The 27590-nt window shown below is 39.4% G+C and overlaps 1 protein-coding gene and 1 pseudogene across 1 annotated transcript; both read right to left on the minus strand.

Annotated features, from left to right (window-relative positions):
* Positions 1–3299: 3299 nt before the first annotated feature.
* Positions 3300–6863, minus strand: LOC145469184 (uncharacterized; annotated as a pseudogene).
* A 12740-nt stretch (positions 6864–19603) lies between these two features.
* On the minus strand, positions 19604–25792 carry LOC145469755 (uncharacterized). The gene is made up of 8 exons (XM_081453548.1): positions 25480–25792; positions 24428–24480; positions 24027–24083; positions 22520–22852; positions 21426–21889; positions 21103–21256; positions 20706–20796; positions 19604–20295 (listed from the first exon to the last, which is right to left on the minus strand). Exons 1-8 carry the CDS (start codon positions 25790–25792, stop codon positions 20162–20164), a joined length of 1599 nt encoding a protein of 532 aa, XP_081309674.1. The 3' UTR covers positions 19604–20161.
* Between the last annotated feature and the right edge of the window lie 1798 nt (positions 25793–27590).

The following is a 27590-nucleotide window of genomic DNA, read 5'->3' on the forward strand; positions in this document are numbered from 1 at the left end:
CGATGTTTGTGAAACCCCGCTTATTTGTTTACTTTGGCACGATAAATTTGATGTGTGGAAGTGGTTCTCTGTTTATATGCAAGACACGAAAAATTATTCATATTGCGTAACATCGGTCCATTTTCAAAATCTTTAAAAAATCCACGGCGGTCATGCGCAAGGACCCTTTGCATTAATGGCGCTGACATTTGAATAACAACACTTATACATCCTAAGCCTCACATTCATGTCAAAAATCCTTTTTTTGGAAACATGAGTGGGAGGCTAAGGATGTACAAAGTATTGATTTTCAAGTTTAGTCGCCATTTATGCAAAGCGTCTCTGGTGTACAATACCAAGAATTGAAAAGAACTACACTATACATTTTACTTTATTAACCTTGTATGTTACTTCAGCTAAACTTATACACACTACTGATTATGCGGTCAAACTTTACTAACAACTATTTTGCTTATTTCAAAAGTCCAAATCACTGACCATTGTAATAAGAAATCAATTACCCGTGATTTGGCTAATCTGACCTTTATAACGGTTGCCACGGAAACAATCCTACAAGAAATGACTGCACTTCGCCTGTTTTTTCTGTGTTCCTTGTCAGTCTCCTAACATCTCACGCCCCGTCCACACTACGCTGGAGAAATTTGAAAAGAGAGTGTTCACTCCGAAAAAGAATCAAATGTTTTCCGTCCACACTACGCCTGGGAAATTTAAATACGCAACAATCATGTGCGGCAGAAAAGCTCAAGACGTAATCGTTTTCAAAAACCTCTGTTTTCAAAATGTTTCCGTCCACACTACTCCATAGGAAGTTACAAATGCATTTATCACCGGTCATGTTGGATTGGTGTTGAGAAAACCTGGGTCAGGGAAATCACATGATGATCGTGACGTCACCGTTTTCGAAAAGCTCCGTTTTCAAAATGTTTTCCCTCCACACGGAAACGAAAACCCGGTGTTTTTAAATTCCTCCCGTTTGAAGAACTTTTTCGAAAAGCTCCGTTTTCGAGATGGATTGGTGTGGACGGTAGGCCTCCCCGTAGGAATAAAGCTGCGTTTTCAAATTTTTCCAACGTATTGTGAACGGGGACTCACACTGACGTCTTCGTGCCACTATGGCAGCTGAAAAGGTCTGCACGAACATAAGCCGCCTAGCTTAAACAATTATGGTTTGAATGCTTTAGTAGATGCAATGTTGGTCTTACATGATTACTTCTAACTACAGAAAGTCTTATAACAAATCTCTTGTTAGGGAGCTCAAGCAACGACGACGGCGACGCTGATGACAACGTCTTGAAAAACAAATACATTTAGATTTTACTAGAGTCCCAATCTCTAAAGGAAAAGCTCTGGAAGCGAGATTGAGATTTTGTCTTGGAATTTCGAGGTTACTTGGATCTCTTCAGTTCACCTATCGGTCTAATAACATGTTCAAGTTAAATAGGTATCGGGAGTGTTAATTCCAAAACGGGAAATACGAAGAATTAGCGGTCATGGTTCACGTTCTCCAAACAGGCAGAACTTGGTTATTTCACATTGGTGTTCGCCAAAACATGGCTAACATTATTGTACAAAGATTTCAACGAACGTGTATAGCCAAAGTTCTGCTCGTTAAACCTTTTGTTTGGTGACGCTGTCGTTCCGTTGCTGTCGCGGTTTCCTTAATCTCCCTAATTAACCAAGCTAGCTCGGGATCATACTGGAAGAGAGTATCGACAGTTTTGTTTTTTTGTTTGTTTGGTTTGTTTGTTTCCTTTCCTTAACGCCCGTTGTTAATTCATAAGGTCAATAGCTAGGGCAAATACACTTAATGGTGCTGTTCTGAAGGTAAAAAAGGTTTGCTAAGATCAAACCTCACTGCAATGAAAATCAATAAAATCAGTCCTTACTAGTTACAAGTACAAATTCATATGAATATCCGTTGTCGAGTTCCGTTGGGTGTTCTCGCTATATACTAGGAGGCTCCGCCCCAAAGGGGTACCTTTTTCACGCTTCAGGTATATCAAAGGGTAGGAATGAAGAAATAGAGAAATCTATCATCTTGACTCCCGCTACAACGTGAACTGAACAAATAATATGTTTCTTGGATTCACATCTCTTGTGGTAATGCTTGATGTTCTCCCGTAATATTGTTCATTAACATCATTTAGAGGGTTTACAAAAGGGATGCAGCGTTCTTTAGTGGGTATGTAAAAGGGATACCTTTTTTGAATTAAAGGTATATGATAGGGCTACCTTTTCTGTGAAAACGGTATACAAAAGGCAAGGGGTTGGACCTCGAGGCGGAGCCTTCCCAAATAAAGCTTTGTAGAGTACATTCTCCCTCACCCTCGGAAAGGGGAGGGGGGGGGGGGGGGGGCGTCGAGTCTGTTTGAGTTAAAAAGTAACTGAATCAGATGAAGTTACAAAACTTGTGTGAACCATGCAAGGAAATCAATATAGCTGGTTTTCACATGACGTCACCAAAATTCGAACTACAAAACTATTGATCTTCCTAGGATTTTACTTAAATGATGTATAAGAGAGCTGAAAACTAATATTCCTACAAATTTTTGGCTCCCAATGGGTTCTTGGTTTTGTGATACACTGCACTTGAATTTCTAAGCTTTTGCCTGACGCGGCATTTTAATGACGGCCTAGAGAGCTGTCTTGATGGTTAAAAAAGTGACTTATTTCGGGGAACTTGGCTATCTGAACAGTTCATGTCTTAGAAAAAGTATTATTTGAATGTTTTAGAGTTCCTCGAGGGACAAATGTACGCTTTTGTAGCAAAACTCGGTGACAGATGTTTCTGTTGGTTTCCGGCCGCCATGTTGGTGTCCATACGGATGGGCACCAGCATGGCGTCTCCATACAAATCTCTTTAAATTTGGGTAAAAAATTTCTCCACATATCTCGCGTAAGAAAAATTGCTGTGACCAGAATTTTGGCGAGATTCTTTGCATATTTACCTTCTTTCATTTCCCAGATTCTGGGCTTTATCTATTGACCGGTTTTGATTTTGATTTTGATCTGTTTTGAATTGCGCGACACTGAAAACCAGCAATTGGGGTTTTCATCTGTAGTCCCTTGTCGTGTCATATAACAGGACGTTACAAATAAAAAACAAAATAGGAAAGAAAAGGAATCCAAGTGCGAGCAAGAAAACAAAAAGGTCTTCAAAATTTTGTGCCCGGGTCTCACTCTGTCTAACACTTGGCCGTAGGAAATATGGGTTTGCTCACAATCCCCACTCAAAATTGTTAGAATACAATATAAAACAATCCTTACTCACTGTTTGGTTATGCTGTTTAAGGCATTTATCAACAATTCTTAAGTCGCGGCAACTTGCTGCTACCTAAGGATGTACTCTCTGTCTTCCTTGTTTGGTTGCACAGTTTTAGGGTCTCTCTAGCGTTCTTAAGGCATTCGTCTCCTTTACTGGACTGTTTAAGAGCTTGATAAACGTTAGCTAAGTTGTTGTAGCTTCTCGCTACAGCAACGTGTACCTCGCCGAAAATCTTTTTCAACGTGATCAGTGCCTTCTCGAGGTATTCTTTTGCTTCATTGTACTGTCCAAGTTTTTGATAAACACTTCCCAAGTTGTTATAACTTGATGCAACATCGGCATGGTTCTCGCCGAAAATCTTTTTCCTGATGATCAGTGCCTTCTCGAGGTATTCTTTTGCTTCATTGTACTGTCCAAGATTCTCATAAACATTTCCCAAGTTGTGATAACTTGATGCGACATCGGCATGTTCCTCGCCGAAAATCTTTTTCCTGATGATCAGTGCCTTCTCGAGGTATTCTTTTGCTTCATTGTACTGTCCAAGATTCTCATAAACATTTCCCAAGTTGTTATAACTTGATGCGACATTGGCATGTTCCTCGCCGAAAATCTTTTTCGTGATGATCAGTGCCTTCTCGAGGTATTCTTTTGCTTCATTGTACTGTCCAAGATTCGCATAAACATTTCCCAAGTTGTTATAACTTGATGCGACATCGGCATGTTCCTCGCCGAAAATCTTTTTCGACATGACCAGTGCCTTCTCGAGGTATTCTTTTGCTTCATTGTACTGTCCAAGATTCGCATAAACACCTCCCAAGTTGTTATAACTTGATGCGACATCGGCATGCTCCTCGCCGAAAATCTTTTTCCTGATGATCAGTGCCTTCTCGAGGTATTCTTTTGCTTCATTGTACTGTCCAAGTTTTCGATAAACACTTCCCACGTTGTTATAACTTGATGCGACATCGGCATGCTCCTCGCCGAGAATCCTTTTCCTGATGATCAGTGCTTTCTCGAGGTATTCTTTTGCTTCATTGTACTCTCCAAGATTCTCATAAACATTTCCCAAGTTGTTATAACTTGATGCGACATTGGCATGTTCCTCACCGAAAATCTTTTTCGTGATGATCAGTGCCTTCTCGAGGTATTCTTTTGCTTCATTGTACTGTCCAAGATTCGCATAATGATTTCCCAAGTTGTTATAACTTGATGCGACATTGGCATGTTCCTCGCCGAAAATCTTTTTCCTGATGATCAGTGCCTTCTCGTGGTATTCTTTTGCTTCATTGTACTGTCCAAGATTCTCATAAACATTTCCCAAGTTGTTATAACTTGATGCGACATTGGCATGTTCCTCGCCGAAAATCTTTTTCGTGATGATCAGTGCCTTCTCGAGGTATTGTTTTGCTTCATTGTACTGTCCAAGTTTTCGATAAACACTTCCCAAGTTGTTATAGCTTACTGGTACCTTCCATACACAACTTGCAGTATAAATCTTGGTAGCCTCTTCATGGTATAATATTGATGATTTATACTGGCATGTCATTGATAATGTTAACCCGTGCACATTAAAAACATTTCCTTTAGCTATGTCGCCCTCTCGTGTGTTACTTAAATATTGAACAAAATCACAGGCTGACGTTGAAAATAGAATTGCATTGGATAAATTACTAAGGCTCTGAAACACAGTAGCAGTTGAACAAAGCCACGAAACAACAATGTCGGAAGAAATGAAGGGTGCTAACTCCTTCACCCAAACAACTTCAGCAGGAAAAGTACTTGTAAGAATTTCATACAACACTTTGCAGTGAGTTGTAATTCGACGCAGCATTACCCAGACGTCCCCACTTTCATGTAAACGATTCTGCTCCGACTTAATAAGGGAGTAAAAAACCTGAACTGCTACAGATAAACACTCATGCTTCTCTGTAACCTCCATCAGTGACATTTTGCTGAGTACTTGATGAACAACGTTATGCACTCTTAAATAGCTAGGTGCCTCACCTTCACTGTATAAACGCAGAATTAAGGAAGAATTTAAAATCTTTGCTTTGATGAACTCTGCAGTCTGTCGCGAGGTGCGATTATTGACAAAGTTGACAGCTGCTTGAATTGGGACAGGTTCCGAATCACATAGCGAGAAAAAGAGAAATGTCTGGCGAAGAACTTCGTCCCTTTTCAAAGTTGTATCTATTGCCAATTGAATTACTTCAGTCATCTTTCTCGGATACGCAAGATTCACCTGAGTAAGACATTCTTCTGTTACTTCACGTTCGACATCCGCAAGTGTTGTCAAGAAGTTTGACCAGTCATAGCTTGAAGAACGACTCACAAATTGCACGTAACATGCAGCGGCTGCTAAGGAAAGTGGCTGATAGTCTAGTTCCTCAGCAACCGTTTGAACTTTCTCGTTATTGGACATTTCCGATACTTGTTTCAATAGCTCCACTGCGTCCTCAGGCTCCATTCCTTCACTGAGTGACTCATGGTAAGTATGAGGAGCATTTGTAGGAATCGCACTGCTATCTTGAGTCGTAATCAACACCCGACCGTGACCCCACTCTTCACTGGCGGGTTGAGGTAGGTACTCATAAACCAAGGACAGGTTAACAACGTTGTCTGCTATTATTAACCATTTTGAGAACTGTTTAAACTGCGGGAAAATTAAAGACCGGAGTTGCTGAATTCTTTCCTTGGGGTTGGCTTCTTCCGCGGTAGCCAGGTTGGTGAGGGCGTATTCGGTAATTCCGAAATGTTTAGCCTGACTGAGGTACGAGTCAGCTAGCGTTTCAAGGGTTTCAGCATTCAGGGTTGCAACGAACGTTAAGCCTTCACTTTCTCCTGATCCTTTTGTAAAGAACTCTTTTCCAATTTGACGCGCAAGTTGAGTTTTGCCACATCCAGGATTTCCTGATAAATAAATGGTACTGACCGCTCCATTACTTCCATCGTCAAGCTCTTGCATTTTTGCCATGATCCTTGTGACGTCATTTGAACGGCTGATGATTTGGTGAGATGGCTTGAAAGTGAGATTACAAAAAGATTCAACTTTGGAATTAATTTCTTGCGTAAGACATTCAACCTGCTCTTCCTTTTCCTGTATCGTGTCCTGTGCCACTTGTAAATCACATTTGACCTCTTCTAATTCCGATTGAAGATTAGCAACCTGTGCCATCAAGTTGTTTACTTCTGCCGTGGGAAAGCTCGTCTGGTTTTTAACCGCCTCTATATCACTGATCGGAAGACTCAAAGAGTTGAACGCCAGCAACACTCTTCCGACATAACCTCTGAATTCAGCATCAGTAAGTTTCGCCTCGCTGATATGAGCAATGTCATTTCGGACCAGGCGAAGATCATCGACTTCTTTATTGATTGCTGCACTCAGAGTTGTGCCAATGCTATCTGAGAACAGGATCACGAAAAACAAGCAGCTACAGTCCCACTCCGCCGTGTTACCGTTTTGTATAGTCGCCAGATATCGTGCATTCTTGGTGCGGCTTTTTCTAGACTCCTTATTATAAAAGTCTAAACCATTTTTTGGCGTGTCTTTCCATTCTCCAGGTGTTGTTTTGAATAGGAAATCCCATTCTTGCTTGAAGACTTGTCGCAGTCCTTTCGGAACCAAATTAAAGGCGATGTAACAAATGCGAAAATAGTTCAGTTGCTCTAAAGTGTAGGTCAAAGGTCCTGCAGGGAAAATACACCCAGGTTTTAATGGTGGCTTTAACGTAAAGTTTTTCTTTTCTACTTTTTCCTTTTATTTACTGATTGGTGCATATTGTAACGATAAACGCTCCTACAGTGTACGCAGACATTCAAGGAATTGTGTGACATGTCTCAATGTGCGTGATGAAGCTACGTCATACATACGGTACACAACTTGCAGGACTAATTTGACTTCGAACTGAAGACGGATGATCTGACGGTTTGTTCTTTTTTTTTTCTAATTTAAGTTTTGAACAGGGTTGGGGTGGGTTTGATAACTTTCCTGGCCATTTTGTTTCACCTTAACGTCAGGAAGGTTTTCCCTTAGGTATCTGTTTCCCCTCAGTTTTGTTCGTTGGCATAATTTTCTTCATCTTTCTTCGTTCGAGTTTTGTTGACGATTCCAATAACAAGCACACCGTCAATGAACAAGGTACTGCCCTTCCCTCCCTTCTTAACAATAACAACATGGTCCGTCGCTTACTTGACTTGAAATTGGGTATGCAGCGATTATGATATTTATGAATCAAGAAGCTCAGAGAGCTGCGAACTGGGCCTGCGAGTTAAAGTGCTCAGAACTACTTTGTTTCTTGATGAAAAGCTCGGATAGTGAAACAGGGGAATCTTTCCAAAACAATGGTCACGCGAGTGACGTAAAAGTTCGACGTTTCGTGACAAAGTGTGCGGGAATTTTCCCAGTGACATCAGTTGTTGATTTCACGGATTGCCGTGCATGTCACACGTGTATGTTACACAAGGTCAACAACGCAAACTGAATTAACCGTGCAGGTGGGATGAAAAAAGAAATCGACATCAACGCTTTTTTTTTGTCACTGAAACAAATCGCCTCAGTTCGTACTGTTCGAAATAAATATACACCAGTAGGGAGAATCTGACGTTCGCATCTCTACCTCCCGTTCCTTGACTTAAAAAAATAGGCGAGCAAGTTATAATGGCAGAGTCATCGCCGTTTTTTCGCAATCAGCGTTCTTGTAACGGTTACCGTAGATTTTTAGATGTAGTTTCGTTTTGCTGTAACTCTATTGAGCCACCGGGGTAAGTGTTAGCCATCATGCATCAAACTGGTTACGTTTCTTTCGTTTAGTTTCATGTTTGTTCATGCCTTTGCACATATTTCTAGGTTTCGAAGTAATTACCGACGAATGAAATTAAATTGTTGTGACTAAACCGTCAACTGATACTTTGATAACGGTGAATTGTACAGCGAGCGAAACATTCGAACCCGATGACAGTGACGGATGGTTGAAGACGCCAAGAGTCAGAGACGCGCCGCGAAAGGCGTTTTAAAAGAAAACTCAACGAACTCAGGAAATCAGTCGATGACGATAAAGTAGTAGAGATCGTCAAACGAAATTACAATGAGCTAACCGTAGCTTGGAGGAACGTAGAATTCAAACATGATACGTACACGATACTTCTGGAAGACAGCGAAGTGGAAGCGAACGAAGAGTGGATATTGGAGTTATAACTATCGTTTAGCGAGGCAATGGAGCAGTAAATTCGATATGCAAATGCAAAATTGGTGAAGGAGATGGCTGTAAAACAAGAAATCGATCGCCAAGAGCCGACTAAATTAGATTTCAGTAGAACTAGGGGGATGATCGATCAAGCATTTGTAAAGCGAAACACGACTGAGGCAGTCTTCAAAACACTAGTTGACGAGGCGGTTCATTTGCTGGATTCACACGACGCTGGCGAGGACGCGATTCTGGCTCTTCGTAAAGTTCAGTAAGCGTTAGAGACATCATTAAGCAATTGTAAAGCAGCAAATGATAAGTACTTGGAGTTCCTGAGTAGACATGAAGCATTAATGGAAGTTGGATGGATTTTGTTTGTACAAAAGCAATACAACAAAGTTATCGACAGAATTGACTAGCACATGGCTAAAGTCAGCCCTAAAAGTCATGACCAGAAGACTAAGGCAAAGCTGAGTAATCTACGTTTGGAAAAAATCGGTCCGCAATGCGTACATGTGTGGCTTACAAGTTGTACTTTTAATTAGGATAAAACTGAATTATCATGAAAAAAATGAAAGACACTACTAAGATTTTCAACTCCAAAGGTCAGTGATCGATAGTAGAAGGTGAAAATATGAGGTATTTTAGAGAATAGGGTGCTATTACAGAGAATCACAAAGTGTGCTCATGTGACTGGGGCTTCCAATTATTTAGTTTTATCGTACTAGTAGTTACTATATGGTAAATGAAATGCTGCTGTATTGTAAATGTATTTGCTAATTTGCGAGTAATTGAAACTTATTGCTTCAACTTATAACTAAAAAGATTAATAGGCCCTGATAAATATATCCCAAACCAAACTTTTAAAAATAAAAAAATAAATATTAATTTTTCTTTAGGGTTTAGCACACTATTTGTGTAAGTCAGCAAAATCAGCAAAAGATTAAGACCGAGTTTACCAGAGGACCAGGCAGGGGTGATACATGCCATCTCTCCTTTTTGGATGAAACTTTGCCAGATTAAAGGTATTACCCAACAACTCTAAAAGACAAAGTGGGCCGGCTTTGTGTTTTTTCCCTTAGGAGTTAGACCACCCACCCTGGTTTTTTGCCCAAAATCCTCAAAATGTCACTAAACTAAGCATCAAATTTAAACACCGCTCCTGCTTACAGAATACATTGCATTTTATTGGTATTTCACACAAATAAAGATTGGACCTATCTTAGTTCACACCAGGAATTTCAAGTCATTCGAAGTGACAGGTACCAATCAAGGAATGTCATTTCCTACCCATGTCACGCAACATTTAGCTATAAGGCAAATTAGCTGAAATTCTGACTCAAATATTGCTGAAGTCCAACTTTCTAAATCAAAACTTATTTCATCACAGTTTAGAGGGACCCTTGGCCTGATGAAATCAAGAATAAAAGTTTTGGCATCTGCTATTTTTTGGTAACAAAAGCTGTTCAAACAACATGACAAGAGGCTAGTTTTAACAAAGAGACAAGGGCAAAATCTAAAAATATTAGATATTATAGAATCAGTTTATCAAAGTTATTTCTATGTTAATGTCATTAACAAAGTCTTTGAATATTATTTTGGGCAGTGGAAGCTCAATGAATGCAAAACTCTTTGCAATATCCCTTAACCCTCGGACGTACAAGGCGGGGGGTGGGGTGGATGCCATCGCCCCAAGAAGGTATTTTCAAAATTTTGAAAAGACGATTTAGTCTAAGGGGCTGAAACTTTCATTAGCTGTTCATTCATCCTTCGCGGATATTTTGATATGTCAATTGTGTGTCCATCATTTTTTATGTTTCCATAGCAACCACTAGTTTTATGTAGGTTTGGCCAAAAATCAACTTTTTTGGCATAATTCTGTATTTTTTCCAGTTTTCTTCATCAAATTCCAAAAATTCACCAATTTGTACATTTCATAAGCATTCTGGCTTGATTTTGTATCAATTTCCATTATTTCTTGAGCTTTTAAGAAAAAAGTAAAATCCAAGATGGCGGATCCACGATGGAGGGTCAAATGACGTCATTTGGCATCAAATGACGTCACAACCAACAAATATGGTATCATTTTGTAGAACAAGCTCAGGGCTATCTAATCAATGTAAATTTATTTCGCTGTACCCAAACAGAGCGCAAACCCAAGAGGGTTCCATCCAATTTCCCCTTATACCACGGTGGGGGTACTAGTTAGCTCGTACATCCGAGGGTTAAAATAACAGTGCAAAACACCTAAATTCTATTTGTAGAATTTAAATATGGGAATAAAGGGCCGTGATGTTTACATTCTAAAAAATTGACTAATTAGATGAGACTTTTTCTAGGCAAATCTCACTTTTTAGATTACCCTTGAAACCCTGCTCGAGCATCATGGGCGGGTCACATGCTTGATGTTGCAATTGATTATTGTCAACTCTTGCTTTACAGTTGGCATACAAACTCATCAATCCTGGGAGGTATTCTTTGCTGACATTATTGTTTGCCCTCATATATTAACTCTTGAGCTCACCCAATGAATATCCATTTCATGCGAATCGAATTAAAAACCATCTATGATTTTTTTACTTTGCTGCATCAGGCAGGCAAGTAAATCTTGATTAGTATAAAGATAAACATTGTGCATATAATTTTGAAAGCATGGGAACAAGAACCAAAGACCTTGATCAGCAGCATATAATATCACTAAGTGATAATTAATAGTTTGTTGTTGTTATTGTTATTATTTATTATATTTATTTACATTTATTGTTGTTATTATTTATTATTTATTCCCACTGCGTAAGGAATTTCAATCTCTATTTATAGGCGTGCACACTCCAATGATAAGAGTGGCTTCGATGTTTTGCTCAGTTGTAACTTTTTTTGAGAGAAAATACACAATACCGACAATACCGGATGTTACCTTTGTTCTCATCTCATCCGCTCACTTCCCAGCCTTAGAGAGTGCACAGGCATTAAGATCGTCAGATATGATTTCAGTGATCCACAGGCTGGAAAGGACCTCTGTGACAGAGAAATTGCCCCAGTGCAGAGCCATGTGCGTTGTAACATAAATGAAGGCCACGACATTAAAAGTGCTAGTGATATCCTATGGCGGGTTAAGGGGTGTCAGGCATCAATAATATTGTTAAGACTCAAGAGTCAGGCCAGACCATGAAGCACACAATGTTCGGAATCCTGTCTCTAAAATTTTTTAGCTTCAAGTCCGGAGGTTTGAAAGTGTAGAAGGCTTATGATATGGGCCCTGGTAAACGTTTCACACCTGCACAGGAGGAATGGATTTGAAAGACCTCAAGGGCCTACAGACCTATGCATAGAGCAGCCCTCAAATGTACTGCGAGAGAGACTGCTACTTTTACAGCCAGGGGTTTGACAAGTGTCAGCTCCAACAACCTCAGTCTAGGTATAGTTAATAGAGGGGATTAATATGAAACTCAACAAAGTTCTTTGCTGTATGTTTTTGTTCTCTTTTTTGGCCTTGACCATGCGCAAAACACAATTGTTGTATACTACTGACCGAGTAACTGACCAATAGAAACGTTTTGGTTACGTAATTCATGCATAGTGCATGAGTGCAAAAAAAGATTTTGCACGGTCGTGGACCTTCCAACACAAATCTTGGCATCTTTGTTTGCTCCTTTGTTGTTTGCCGGGCTTCATAACCATTCCCCTCTATTGACTTTGGTCTAAGCTGGAGTACCCGTCGGATCCGCTCCGCAAAATATCCGCTCTGCAGACTAAAGTTGAGCTGGCTGGGAATCTTAGCAATAAACAGAATCTTGCTGAGAATTTAGCTTATCGAGAGCTAGCTAGCTGGAAAATTTTTTTGGTGTTCAAATAGCTTACATTGTGGTTTTACAAATTTTACAGCTGGAAATTACATTCCGGATGCAATCACTGACTGAAGTGTATCACTTGACACTCTCTGACTGCTTGACCTTTTGTTTGAAAACATGCTTACAATATAATGTTAGTTGTTTATTAAAGTTTTATTTACCAGCAAACAATAGAAGTCTGTTCTGCTGTCATTTATAGCGTGAAATTAGATCGCTTTCTTTTCCCTTGACGCTCCTTTTTCCCACGTTCAGTTGTATGTTTTTAAACCACCGTTGATCCGGTCGCGGAAAATCATCGTCTGTTCTGCTTTCATGTTCTACCGTGATACAACTGGTTATCTAGTAATGGCGTTTCTTCGTTCGTGCAGTCTTTTCACATTTTTGACTGGGGCCCGGTGAGACTCCGGTAACCTCGTAATATTTTGGAACTAAAACACAGTTCCCGTATAATTTTGTGTCCAACGGTCGGTTTCAAGCGCGGTCAGATTTTGCCGACCAGTTGTTTGAGGGTTTGGCTGCCAGAGAACTCTGAAGACTCCACTGATAAATTCAAAGGTTCAGGTAAGAACTACTTTGGAGTTGAACTAGTTGAATCAGCCTATGTATTTAATATTGATAATATTAAGCAATGTGTGCGGGAAAAGCCGGCGCAGTTTTTCAAACTGTATTCGCCACTGTATTGTATTTCAAACCCAACGGAAAGTGCAGCTTCAGTGAAGACAGTGAAAGCAAGAAAAGGCCTAATATGTCTCAGAACTTGGAAGGGTTTTGGAAATTGTCAGTCCATTCATCCACAGTGATCCTACTTCCAAGTGTAATTTCAATTCTGTAATTTTAACGACCAGTAAAATCCCATCCCGGTGCTGCAGTCGACGATGACCGCTTTTTAACGCGTCGAACGTTAAAACATGAGCTATTGAAACACATTTGCCGCGTCTTGGACAAACTGACGAGATATTGAAATGATCATTTTTTCCCGGTGTAAGAAAGTATTGTTTCCATCGCTTTCTTTACTGAAGTCCGATCATGTTCTTTGTATAACTGAAGGCTGGTTACCTATTGCTGCCTTTTGGTATCGCCGAAAATTTGCCCTGAAAGAGCTGTTGACCAGCACACCTGATTGATCTAGTTCCATGCTAATTATACTGTACTTTGGCATTTAAAAGTAGGCAATCATATCATTCCAGATTTCGTTCTTTCGCTGCCGATAGCGCCAGGACAATAATGTGTAATTTAATTTCTTATGCTTTCCCATTTGTTAACGCGCGTGTTTTTCGCACATTCAGTTTCTGTCAGAGAACAAGTTATTTTGCATGCCTGCCTTGCTACCGGAATTGGAGACATTTCGCCTTATTGTCCCTCTTTTTATGATGGCACAGACAGTGATTTTGTGGTGGAACGATTATCGCGCGGTTCAGTTCATGTAGCTTAATGGCAAAGCGCGAAACATGGCACACGAAAAAATAGGAGAGGGATGTGGCACCAGTTCACACCATTCACTGAATTCACGCTTCTGGGTTATAGTTTGATGACGAAATGAGCGGTAAAAAATTATTCCACAATTATTGCTTTCTTAAACAGTTAAATCCTTGCTTCTTTGACTTGCCCCAGGGAATGTAATTTTCAGCAATTTAACATCAGTTAAAATCTAAGACATTTCATTGAATACTCTCATGAATGAGCTATTTTTGTGAACATAGTTCTTGATCTAGATCTTACATTGAGGGGCCCGATAGTATCACCAGCTTTGTATATTATTATGTGTCCGTGGCTGTATGCGTATTTGGATACATGTGTGTGTGTGTGGAGCGGGGAGGACGCCGGTATAAGAGGGATTGTGTAGTATGTTACATTTTCTAAAACATATCATTTTTCAGGTGTAAAATTAATTGCGTGAACTATAAGAAGCACAGCTGAAGATGCTGCAAACGTTACCTGATGTCATGGACTGGTACCCAAGAAAAGATGAGCAAATTTGTTGATGAAACCACGAGATTAAGTTTGTGATCTTTTATGCTGATCGTCCAGTGTATATTTATGACATTAGATTGATCTGATTGATACATTTTGTTAACGAGTCTCTAGACGTAATGATGCTGTTAATAGCAATACTTCAGTTACGGTGAACGGCCTATAACATCCCAACAATGCCGGGGTCTTTGCTGCGAAACTTTGCACTTAACTGTGTGAAACTTTTACGGTGAACGGCCTGTAACATCCCAACCAAACCGGGGTCTTTGCTGCGAAACTTTGCACTTTTAGAGAGGCTATCTGACGAGGTTGGCATACGTGGTACTGCTCTGAATTGGTTTAGATCGTACTTGTCTGATAGAAGTCAGCGCGTTTCTGTACATGGGGTTCTTTCTCGTCCTTTTGACTTGAACTGCGGAGTACCTCAAGGCTCATGCTTAGGGCCTCTGTTATTCATAATATACGTGTCCAAGCTGTTTAAGATCGTGGAAGATTATCTACCTGATGCTCATTATTTCGCGGATGATACGCAGCTGTATCTGAGTTTCAAACCACTTGGTAGCACTGCTCAAGCTGATGCTATACAAGCTATGGAAAAGTGCATTGACGCGGCGAGGAAATGGATGATTCAAGATCGGTTGATGATCAATGATGACAAAACCGAGTTTTTGTTGGTCGGCACACGACAGCAGCTTGATAAACTAGATTCGTGTTCCATTACCGTGGGCAATAATCGTATCTGTCCAAGCCCATGTGTCAGAAACCTTGGATCGTGGTTTGACAGCAACTTAAGCATGACTGATCATATAAACAAGGCTTGTAATGCGGCATTTTATCATTTGCATAATTTGAGACGTATTTAGAAATACCTATCGAGGGACTCTTTAATTACTTTGGTTCACGCTTTTATAACCAGCCGTCTTGACTATTGTAATGGTTTATTGTTTGGCTTACCAAAGGCGCAGATCGCTAAATTACAGCGTATACAAAATGCAGCAGCAAGACTTATTCTTGACATCGGAAAGTTTTCTCACATTACACCGGCGCTTTACGAGCTGCACTGGCTGCCGGTTTCTTTGCGTATTGATTATAAGATTTTACTTTTGACTTTTAAATGTATTTATGGCCTAGCGCCAACTTATCTTAGCGATCTAATTAGTATAAAATCGAATTCATTATATAATCTTAGGTCTACTGGTAAGCCCTTATTGGACCATCCCAAGGGAAAGATGCTGTCAACATTGGGAGCTAGATCATTTTCAGTAGCAGCTCCCAAAACTCTGGAATGGCCTACCTGTGGAGCTTCGTCAAGCAACATCACTTAACAGTTTTAAATCTCGTCTTAAAACTGATCTTTTTAAGAAGTATTTTTATAATTAATAACTTTATTTTATTTCATGGTAATGTAATTTTTAATTTTCTCTTAAATATGTAAAGCGCTATTGATCAGAATATGTAAATATGCGCTATATAAATTAGTAAATTATTATTATTATTATTATTATTATTATTATTATTATTATTATTATTATTACTTAACTGTGTGAAACTTTTACTGTGAACGGCCTGTAACATCCCGACCAAAGCGGGGTCTTTGCTGCGAAACTTTGCACTTAACTGTGTGAAACTTTTACGGTGAACGGCCTGTAACATCCCAAACAAACCGGGGTCTTTGCTGCGAAACTTTGCACTTAACTGTGTGAAACTTTTACGGTGAACGGCCTGTAACATCCCAACCATGCCGGGGTCTTTGCTGCCAAACTTTGCACTTACTGTGTGAAACTTTTACGATAAACGGCCCGTAACATCCCATTAATGCCGAGGTCTTTGCTGCGAAACTTTGCACTTAACTGTGTGAAACTTTTACGGTGAACGGCCTGTAACATCCCAACCATGCCGGGGTCTTTGCTGCCAAACTTTGCACTTACTGTGTGAAACTTTTACGATAAACGGCCCGTAACATCCCATTAATGCCGAGGTCTTTGCTGCGAAACTTTGCACTTAACTGTGTGAAACTTTTACGGTGAACGGCCTGTAACATCCCAACCAAACCGGGGTCTTTGCTGCGAAACTTTGCACTTAACTGTGTGAAACATTTACGGTGAACGGCCTATAACATCCCAACAATGCCGGGGTCTTTGCTGCGAAACTTTGCCCTTAACTGTGTGAAACTTTTACGGTGAACGGCCTTTAACATCCCAACAATGCCGGGGTCTTTGCTGCGAAACTTCAACAACAACAAACACTTTAATAGCTGACACAATTACTGGTTACACAGTTACCTTTGCACTTAACTGTGTGAAACGTTTACGGTGAACGGCCTATAACATCCCAACAATGCCGGGGTCTTTGCTGCGAAACTTTGCACTTAACTGTGTGAAACTTTTACGGTGAACGGCCTTTAACATCCCAACAATGCCGGGGTCTTTGCTGCGAAACTTCAACAACAACAAACACTTTAATAGCTGACACAATTACTGGTTACACAGTTAACTTTGCACTTAACTGTGTGAAACGTTTACGGTGAACGGCCTATAACATCCCAACAATGCCGGGGTCTTTGCTGCGAAACTTTGCACTTAACTGTGTGAAACTTTTACGGTGAACGGCCTTTAACATCCCTTCAATGGGTATTTATGAAATTTTTACGGTAACCTACCTCTAGGAATATGAGTGTCTTTAGTTGTTTAGCTTTCAAGTTAATTAATTTTATGAACGTTGTGTTGACAGTGCTTTGCAGTCTTGGGCAAGGCATGAAGCAGTGACATGGACTGAGATGGATCACCAACATTCAAGGTATGTATTATCAAGATTTTTTTTATTCATTTTATGATAAAGATTCTAATGTGGTTTATACACTTTTATCTCGCAATTCCAGAGTGGGAAGCTCAGAGAAGACAGTGGTCCAAAGAAAAAGAAAAAGATGTTTTTCAATACTTTTGAGGTAAACATGGTGTTACTAATCAATACTAAACCAGCTCCCTTTAGTTGTTTTAGGGAGCTGGCATAGCCCTTTATTTTTCAAAAAAATCATCAGAAATAATTTTAAACTACTAAATCGGGGTAAACATATAAAGTGTGCTGCTGTAGTTGAAATTACAATCATTATTGGGCTAGCAATGTAGAAGTAAGGCCGATATGTATTAGTAAAGGACTTCAATATTATTTTTTTGTTCATTTCCCTTACAGCATTATATAAAAGTAATTTTGCAACAAACATTTCTTTGGTGAAAGCAAGTTTAATCTGAATGTCTACAAGGATTAGAGGGGTCTTATTTTAAACATTAGCGTGAATCATTTTAGATGTCAGAACGTAAAGTGCCAAACTGTCACACGTATGCTGAACCTGGAAGGCATCTGAAGTATCGGAAAACAACGTGCTGGGAGACACCTTGCCCGACCGCTCAAGACATAAATGGTAAGTTGCATTGTTTTTAAGGGATAAGATAATCAAAGTGTAGATTTTGCTCATAGCGGCAAAAATAACCACATATTGCTAATTTATCTCTAATAATAGTCAACAGACAATAGGCTGTTCAATAAAGGTCCTAAACAATGCGTTTGTTTTTAATCTAGGTCAAAACGCTGGCCAGAACATTTTTTTTCGCCCATAATTGCCTTGCTGGCATTTCAAATGTTACTCTTTACTGCTGGCTGGCTACTTGGCTAACTGCCATGTCTGGCTGGGAGTTTTATGAAATAAAGTCGATCTTGCTAGCAGTGAAGAGCGGATATTTTTTTTCCCAGGAAAGTTAATTATTAATGGTAATTGACGTGGGAGCACAGAATCAGTGCTTGGGAAGTCACATCTTAAATTTCCAGTTAAAGTGTCGTTGGGTACTCCTGTCTAAGACCTTGCAATCTATTGAAGAAGAGTCCCAAGTTGTTAAAGCTACAAGAGTGTATTCCTCCTACCCTGAAGAGAGATTCATAAAAGCATAGCAGTCTTTTGCATTCTGCAGAGACACTTGGATGCGGGCAAACACGTAATGAAGTTAGAGAGGGAAACGGCATAGACAGCATCAAGATAAAATGGGTTGAAATCCCAAACGTCCTTTAGTGATCATGATCCACGTGAGAAATCTCAAAGGGATGGGTCTGAAAATATCACGAAGAGGAACCCGAAAAGAACATTCTTGGAAGGTGAGGGAACAGGACGAAAGTGTAGTGAATGAGTGCAGTAAGATGAGACTATGCAAGACAGTAGTGGCAGGAAAATGTCCAGCAAAGAAGAGTAGCTTGCTGCAGACCAAATAGCCCAGTACTTCAGCATGTTGTTTGTAATGTACAGAAGAGGCCGACTAGCCATACACCAGGCGTATCTGAATCCGTCTCAAGATGAAGCAGAAGAGATCTTGACCAGGCTTGCAGTACGAAGACAGTACTACTTGCCAGCTACTTTACCATCCACCATATAGAATATGTAACATAGTCTTGTGACCAGAAAAAACAAATCACTTATTTCACAGCGCCATGGAGCTATGAATATACTCAGGAGGTTACTGAGCAGAAAAGAAAACGATAGCCAAGAGCCACTCAAGCTTGTTGAGTGCCTAGAAAAATTTAAAAAGTTCAACTGGCCCAAACCTTGTTAAACCTAAGACACTGGTGCCGTGTATGTTGTCATGTGTGCTCGCCTGGACGCTAGGTTTCAGATAATTTCAGCCACTAGATCTTCTCGAGGCTCAATTTTTCCTCAGAATTGCAATTTTTTTCAGACATCTTCTTACTCGCAGACATGCAATCATTTACAATGTGTTGTGCTAACGTCTTTGAGGTATAACCTTTATCTGCGGTAAATTCAGTATAGGAACTTTCAGAAGAAAAACGCATTTTCATAAAAGCTAGCTAAAGCTCAATCTCACAGTTGAAGTATTATATACAAACTGTACGTGTTTACCAAGATTTACTTGCATGCCTGATGCAGAAAAATGAAAATTTCAAGGGGTTTTTGAACTCGGAATGAGGGCAAACAATAATTTCAGCGAAGAATAATTCTCAGGATTGATGAGTTTGTATGCTGAGTGTAACGTAAGAGTTGACAATAATCAATTGCAAGATCAAGTATTTGACCTGTGATGATTGAGCAGGGTTTCAAGAGTAATCTTAAAAGCAAGATATACCGAGAAAAACTCTCATCTAACTAGTTAATTTTTAGAATTCAAACATCATGGCTGTTCATTCCCATATTTAGATTTTACGAATAGAATTTAGGTGTTTTGCATTGTTATTTAACCCTTGGACGTACAAGCTAACTCGTACCCCCACCGTCGTATAAGGGGGAAATGGAAGAAACCCCCTCTGATTTTTGTTCTGTTAATGCACAGCGTACTAAACTTATATTGATTGGATAGCCCTGAGCTTGTTCTACAAAATGATACCATATTCAATGGCTGTGATGTTGCAATGTCAAATGACGTCATTTGACCCGCCATCGTAGATGGCAAAGAAATCGTTGTCTAAATCTCCCAATATAATAAGCTTACTTTTCGAACAATGTGATTATGATTTCTAAGTACAGTAAACAAATGCAAATCAACTCTAATATGGTAATTTATTTCACTTTTGAATATCTAATTTGGACAAGGAGAAAAGGTCACAGTTCATATTCAAACTGAGGCAAAGAAGCGTACTTACTCAAGAGGGTAAAAGTATATTCCGCAAATCGACGGCTTTACAGTCAACTGATCATTGAATGACCTCTTCCGTGACTTACATTTGTAAACAAGTAATTCCACTAATTCCATCCAAATGTAAAAAGATGAAATACATTACCCTCTTGTTTCCGAAAGTCTTGAGAAGGCGTCTGCGATTTATATTGTTTTCAAACTAAAGTGGTACTGTCTTTGAAGTTGTGGTCACCGATGGAGACATTTTAAACTCCTGACGGTTCAAAGCAACGAATATTGGCTTTTAAAGGTACAATAGCTCCTGCAGAACCTGCACTGGACACATGCCAAGTCTGTTCTAGCTTTCGCGAGGAATTTTACTCCCGTTGTCTCGATTTGTCGACTTGCATGAACACCTGAAAGTGAAACAACATTTCCAAACGGGTTTCGTTATTTGTACTTAATTACGAAGCTAGATTTTCGACACGTAAAAGAAATGATGAGATGCAGAACTCAAGACCAAGCTCAAAATGAAAAACGACTTACCTTTAAAACTAAAAGCAGGGGAAACTAGAGACCACGCTTACAACCGAAATGGCTGACTCATACTAGTGCGCCGTGGGACACAAGACCACGTGACTGACTCTCGCACTCTCGTAGACAAATAAATAAAGAAATCCGATCATGACATAGTGTGGCTTCCTGTAAGCCACACAAAAATCAACCACAAAAGGTAGTATTACTGGCGAGAGAGATTGACGAGTTTGTTCACGTATAAGGCAAACCTTCTACCCTACTTCACGACCAGAATTGCGTTTATTCTTACCTCCACCTTTAAGAGACCCAATAGAGAGTGTTAGTGTAAGACTGTCTTGATTATAATCGATGAGGGGTCTTAAACTTTGACTGTCACATAGCTGTAGAAAAAAATTCAAGAAACATCAGAGGCAAAGGAACATTAGGGAACTTAGAAGCTAAAGAATTACAAGGTTGCTTTGCAGTTCAGGTTTCAAACCCTTCTCAATAAATGCGATTGCCAAAGCGCACGTCCTTGAAAAGCCTTCTTATTAGAAGTTTAGAGGTTTGGGAACTAACCGACATTGTACAACATTAGCTTGTCCATGTAAATCAGCATTGGTATAAATCTTATCTCATTCTTACAAAAGATAAAAGTATTGTTAAAGTTAAGGTTTAAGTGATTTACATTTTTTTTTCTGTCTTACCTTCTTTCCATTACAGTAAAGATCTTGATGTTTGGTTGGAAGTCCAGTTCTCTCCATAATCTCACTTTTTACATCAACAACTGAGGTTGGGTTAGTAAACTGTAAGCACAGAGGACCAAGGTAGCTATGCTCAATAATGACCTGAGTTTGTAAGCTGTAAAATAAAAGCCAGTGTCACTTTTTTCTGTGTCTCTATATTTAGTTGAATGTTCACGAATGTGAATGGATGTGCATGAATTTGACAGAAAGTACAGTAAATCGGCAGATGTAAAATGTTCTGTTCCATTTCAGGATGACACAATATATGACACAGTATATCTTACCGGTTGTTGCTTACTGGTTTAGTGGCATTCTGATCCTCTGGGTGTATAACTTCCACCCCTGGAACAGTTTCTTCTTGTTTGCCTGATTCTGAGCAAGTTTCATGTACAGGCAGCACTGCTTCAACTACATGTACCCCTGCCATCTGATTCTCTGCGTGTATAACTTCCACCCCTTGAACAGTTTCTTCTTGTTTGCCTGATTCTGGGCCAGTTTCATGTATAGGCAGCACTGGTTCAACTACATGTACCCCTGTCATCTGATCCTCTACATGTATAACTTCCACCACGGGAACATTTTCTTCTTGTTTGCCTGATTCTGGGCTGGTTTCCTGTACAGGCAACACTGGTTCAACTACTCCTGCTGTAGATGTAGCATCCGCCGCATTGCCACTATTACATTTGCTCTCTGGACATAAATTACCAAACTGAAATGACTCACTTTTGTGAAGCTCCAGCTTTGACACCTAAAGGAAAGTTAACAAACACTAGCTAGTAACCATTAGGACAGGCACTAGATATTATCAAACACATATGATAATGATTCATGATCAGGAAAAGGTTACCACTGCCAGTAGTATTTTTTTTAAGTTACCCTTGGCTAATAATATTATTCACTAACACCCATCATCATTTGAGACATTTTTTCCTTCCTTTTGATTGGCCAAAAGTCCACCACGAAAACTGCAAATAACCACAGGTCTGCAAATATTAGTCTGTTCATGTGTAATACCATACATATATGTTTTGCTGCAAATTATACTATTCTGTTGATGCGTAGATTAATTACCAACAGATGTACACACGCTCCTGTCTGAAAAAATGGTAAGTAGATCGCTTTCTTGAGCTGTCAGAGAGTAACTCAAATTATGAAAACAAACTTGGTGATCAGATGATAAAACAATTTACTGAACTCTGTTATTGCAAGATATTGGGATTCATCGGTGTCTTGCAGATCGATTATTTGCCTCATTCATCTTCGGTCACAGTTTTTCACTATAGGGGCCCACCACCCGTCAAATAACATATTATGTATCCCCTTCATGTTAATATCTGCCACTGCATAAGTTCAAGTGTACTATAACCAAACAACTGACCCGACAAACCTGTTTCTTCGTCCTCTTCTTCTTCTTTGGCTTTGGTCTCTTCTTAAATGAAGCTGAACCAACACCACCAATCCAGACTGTTAAATCATCTCCCTTTTTTCTCCTTTTCTTTGGTTTGGAGAGCAAAAGCATGCTGTAGTCAGGTGTAAACTGATGTACATGTTCTGGAGGTGTGTACATGTACTTTACTGGTTTGGGATCGATTCTTTCTTTTGGTGGTACATGTACATCATACTTCACCTCCTTTCTTCTAAATTGTCGTTTAACATAACGACAGGCCTTCACTTGGTAGAAGTGCCCACTGTCATCACAGTACAGTAGTGTCTGTTGATGGGAAACAACTAAGCATGAATATATGTGTTGCAAGTCAAAATGAAAACCAGGTTAAAATGAATCTTAACCCTAATTACTCATGGATCATGAATAAGTAGGGTTAGAAGACAAAGGAAATTGAGCATCAAATGAGGCTAAACTCATTTTAACCTGAATTTCATTTTGACCTGCAAAACATCCCCCTGCCTTAACCCAAAACGGATGGAACACATTTAACATTAAGATAGTATTTTTAAGCATGAAAACAGGGATTAAATGTCCACCCGGCCATGGCGACTGGACCATGAAAACTGCAATTTGGACAACCTTTTTTACTGTATTTCCACATTCCAACCTGTTTCAGTTTAGATGCAGACAGAACTATGTACCTCTACATTTATTAGAGCCCAAGTATTTTGTTTTCAATCAATCGGTAATTGACCATTAATATTTTTCTTCCAAACATATATACATATGTTGTATAAAATGATGCATAACTACGATCACAAGCTTTCTGTTAAAGTTTCCAAACAAAGAATTTTTCAAATAAATGTGAGGCTTGGGAATAGATGCATTTAAGTATTATTATACAAATATTTGCACCATATTGGCCATATTAATTAAGAGAAAAGGCTTTTTCAAGGTAGCACCTCTTGATTATTAAATTAACGTAAAATAAATAATTTAAAAAGTAATTTGAATTTGTATCAGGAACTGCAAGTCAACAAGATTAGTGCAAAGTGTTATGAATGGACATAAAATTTAAAGTTCCATATATTTGTATGGTGTGGTTACAAGGTGTAACTATGTGGCACTAGTTCAAAACTCATTCTCACAAGCCCCAGAAAAACATTTTATAAGCATTATCTGTCTCCATAATCTGTCATTTGAATGTCCTAAAAATATTTTCCCCAAAAAATTCACTTCCCTTCCAGTCAAGCAACACAGTATTCATTTGTTTAATATTAATTGAAAAACGCTTATCTACCACTGGGCTATCGGACACGACTTTTGTTTGCATGCTAAATGCTGTTTGTACTTTATTTTAAGTTCCGATTGGTACATTGGTTCATTTACATTAAATTTAATTTGTTGCTTTACATTTCAATATACTTATTTATAATCAAAAAAATCAATATTAAATACAGTTTAATACAAGACTAGATATTAAGTAATGAATACTTACATTTCCTAGCAAACAGTTTGCTACTACTGCATCAGCAAGTGTCACAAAAGCATATGTCTGGAAGGAAAGAATTAAGGTGTTAACAGATACATGTACTGTAGGCCAGGGTGCATGTACTTTTACTTACCCTACAAGGATACAAAATATCACCAAAATAACTTAACTAAAATTACATCTCCATATAAATGCTACCGCAGTTATTTAAAATAATGTCTAACTGCAGGAATTTGAACATAATTTTATCATTTGAGTAACCTACATTTTATTGCACAGGGTGCTTGATAACTGGTTAAGCTCATGCAACTTTGTATCATCTCATAAGCAGGGAATGGGTAGAAAAACAATTCTTAACTAAGTGTCATAAATTGTACAACCAAACATCTGAAGTTGTCAGAAGTTACCTTTGTAGAGGGAATGCTAACTTTTGTGACTGCACCAGGAAAACCGCACACACCTGGTAAATTGACCAAATTTGGTGTTATCTAATTATATTAATTAACTGATCAGAGATCCCGGTGCAATAGGGGTATAAGATTCAATTTTTTTGGAGGAAAAAAATAAACCTTCTTTTTGGTTTGTAAAAGACTGAAGCTTTGATCTGGGCAGACTTTGTTCCTGTATTAAACACTAAACTAAAAAGAATCAGAGAAACACTGGCAAACAAAAGCAGTACCCTGTACTTTACTTGCAGATAAAATCACATATTCTGGTTTGAAATTGGGTTAGGGTTTAAAGAAGTGGCTGTAGATCCTCACCAAACTTTTCAGGGAGTACTTATTTACCTCCCTAGTATAGAAATGCTTTATGAAAGATAAAATATTTAGTGTGTGAAGGTAGTACATTTTTGTTTATTTTTATAACATATTTGTCATTGTTTTCCCGAAAAGCACCCAGGTTTATCATGGGGGATTATAATATAACAATTTTTACTCCATTTACATGTATTGTGTTGTTCCAGAAAATATCCATACCCCTCCCACGGAAAGTTTTTTTTAGCTTGAACCCCCCACCCCTGTGGAAATTCCATTTTAGTGTCATACTTTCCTTTAAAAAATTGTGCTTTGTAAAACCCCCCTCCTCCTTGGAATTTCCGTTAACCTTCCTTGGGGTGGGTATGGATATTTTCTGGAACTACACGTTCAGGTTCACAAACAAACACACACACAAACAACACGCAAAAATTGAAAACAGCATAATTTTAGAGTACATTACTGAGTACATTTAGAAAAAATCTAAGTTCTTGACAGGATATCCGATTACTTTCAACACTGGTAGCTGGTCTTTTCTCTTGGAGGTTCTTAGACAAGTGTTTATCAGTGATCCCGAACACAAAAGGTGGTCTAGATGAGTAGGGGTTGTGCCATGTCTTAGCGTCTTGCCTCATAATACCCCCTGCATTTTATTTAGGGGAAAAGAGGCTCCCAACAGTTTAATAATTGGTGTGTACGTGTACCTTCAAGAAAATCTGTTAAAGTACTTTCTTGGCAATCAGGTGGAAGGCCATGAAGAAACAGCTTTAAGTCATCAACAAGCATAGTTCCGCTGTTTGTGACATGTACCATAGTCTGAGACGGAAAAAAGGGAAAAACAGTCAGTAAAAGAGGCCCTGTTAGGGAGGGTACCCATGTCCCCTGTCTGAAACTCGCCACCAGCCATGTCGACATTTCGCTGGATTCCTGTGTCGCATGTCGGAATTTCGTCTCAGAGGAGTTGTGTCGGGAAATTTGACCTTGTTCGATTAAGATGAATCTACACGTATAACACATCGTAATACCTTTGTTTATTTAAAAAAATTCCGACACAGTGCTCTCAAGTCTCACGCATTGAGCATGAGGCTCACGCAAACGAATTCAATCTTGCGCTCTCACGCTGAAACTATTATTCTCACGCATTGAAGGTTCCTTGCTGTTTTAGTCAAGTACATATGTAATAAAGTATCTCTTTGGACATAACTTACTCCTTGTATGCTTTGCACTTGCTTCGAACACTTTTCAGTACTATGAATTCTTATGCAGAGCCAGCATTTCTCCGGTCGGTGGGTTTAATGATTACTTTTTGGTTACTTTTAAAGCATCACATTTCGACTCAGAATGAAGGAAAAGGGGCTAGCGGTATGCTGGGGGGCATATTGGAGGCATGCTTTCTAAGGGCTTGGGCATGCTTTCGAGCGCTCAAGTTGCTAACCTCCTAGAGGATGTGGGGGCATGCTTCCCTCGGGAAATTTTGAAAATTGCTATTTTTAGCCATTTTCCAGTCAGTATTTGGACCTAAAGTACAATCGAACCTATGACTATTTTTGCCATGTTTATGTTTAACAACCGTTCTTTAACTCGAAATCTCAACGGCCTCAATCAGATAATCTCTCCTATCTATAATCTTCCTTTGAATTTGGCGTAACCCTTATCTTCTGCTGAAGACGATAAGACCTTGGCAGGTTTCCCCTGTCTCTCTTTTCCTTCCATAATGCCATTCTTTGATAATACAGCTTCATATTCTTTTTTGGTGACCCACTAATAAAAATATGAAGCAGACGGTCGAAGATTTCTTTCCTTTTTCCTTAAGCGTGTTTTTAGGCGTTTTAGGGCACTGCTCACTCAGCTGAGAGTGAGAGCAAATACTCAGCAATGACGGACTCGATTTATTCGACGTGGACGTTTTAGCATATATAAGAAAGTCTGTGTTTCACGAACCGTCGACATCGCGCGTGAGAGAGGAAAACACATTTAAAACTCTGTAAGAGCGTCGCCACTTCGACTCAGACGTTTAAAACAACCACTGCATTCTTAGTTCCGAAATTCGTTGTCGGTCTATCCTGCCATTGGTGTCGCTTTCTCTATTTCGCTAGAGTAGTCTGTCGTTCGTCGCCAATTCATAGCTCTCATGTCACCGTTTCAAGGCCATGTCGCTTGTCGGAATTTATCCCTAACAGGGTCTCGTCACTTCGCGAAAGATTGCCGTCACTCACGTGACCACAAGTGTGAAAAGTGCGGCCACGTGGGTCATTTTGAAGTGTGTTGTCATTCCAAGCAGAATAAAGGACGGGACTCTATCCACAGTTCAAGTCGTGGTCGTGGAAACTCACGAACAAAACCCAGTCGTGGACGAAGAGGAGGAAATTCAAATGAACAACGCGATGTACACAACGTGACCAGAGACACGAGTGCCGAGAACTGTGTAAGCAGTGGTGATTTTACGTGTACAACTCCGGGAACACTGATGGACAGAACACTATGTAACTCATGATTGAAGATAAGCTCATAAACGTTGTTATAGACTCTGATGCTAGTTGTAAGTTAATGTCAGAGTAAATGTTTAATTTTGTAACAGGGGGCAATGCTAGATTGTTGGAGTGCAATAACAAAGTTAATGAGAGTTAATGCCTTGAGAGTTAAAACCTTGCAAACCAAATTGACAGAAAGGCTCTACTAAAGACCAAATTCCCAAAAGTATTTCAAGGTCTTGGCAAGCTCAAAGGGTATCAGCTAAACCTCCACATTGACGAGAATGGTCAACGAGTCGCTCACCAGTACGCAGAATTCCCTTTAGTAGAAGAGCTAAAGTCAC

Source organism: Orbicella franksi, chromosome 15 (genome assembly GCF_964199315.1).
Source record: "Orbicella franksi chromosome 15, jaOrbFran1.1, whole genome shotgun sequence".
In the NCBI taxonomy this organism is placed as follows: Eukaryota; Metazoa; Cnidaria; class Anthozoa; order Scleractinia; family Merulinidae; genus Orbicella; species Orbicella franksi.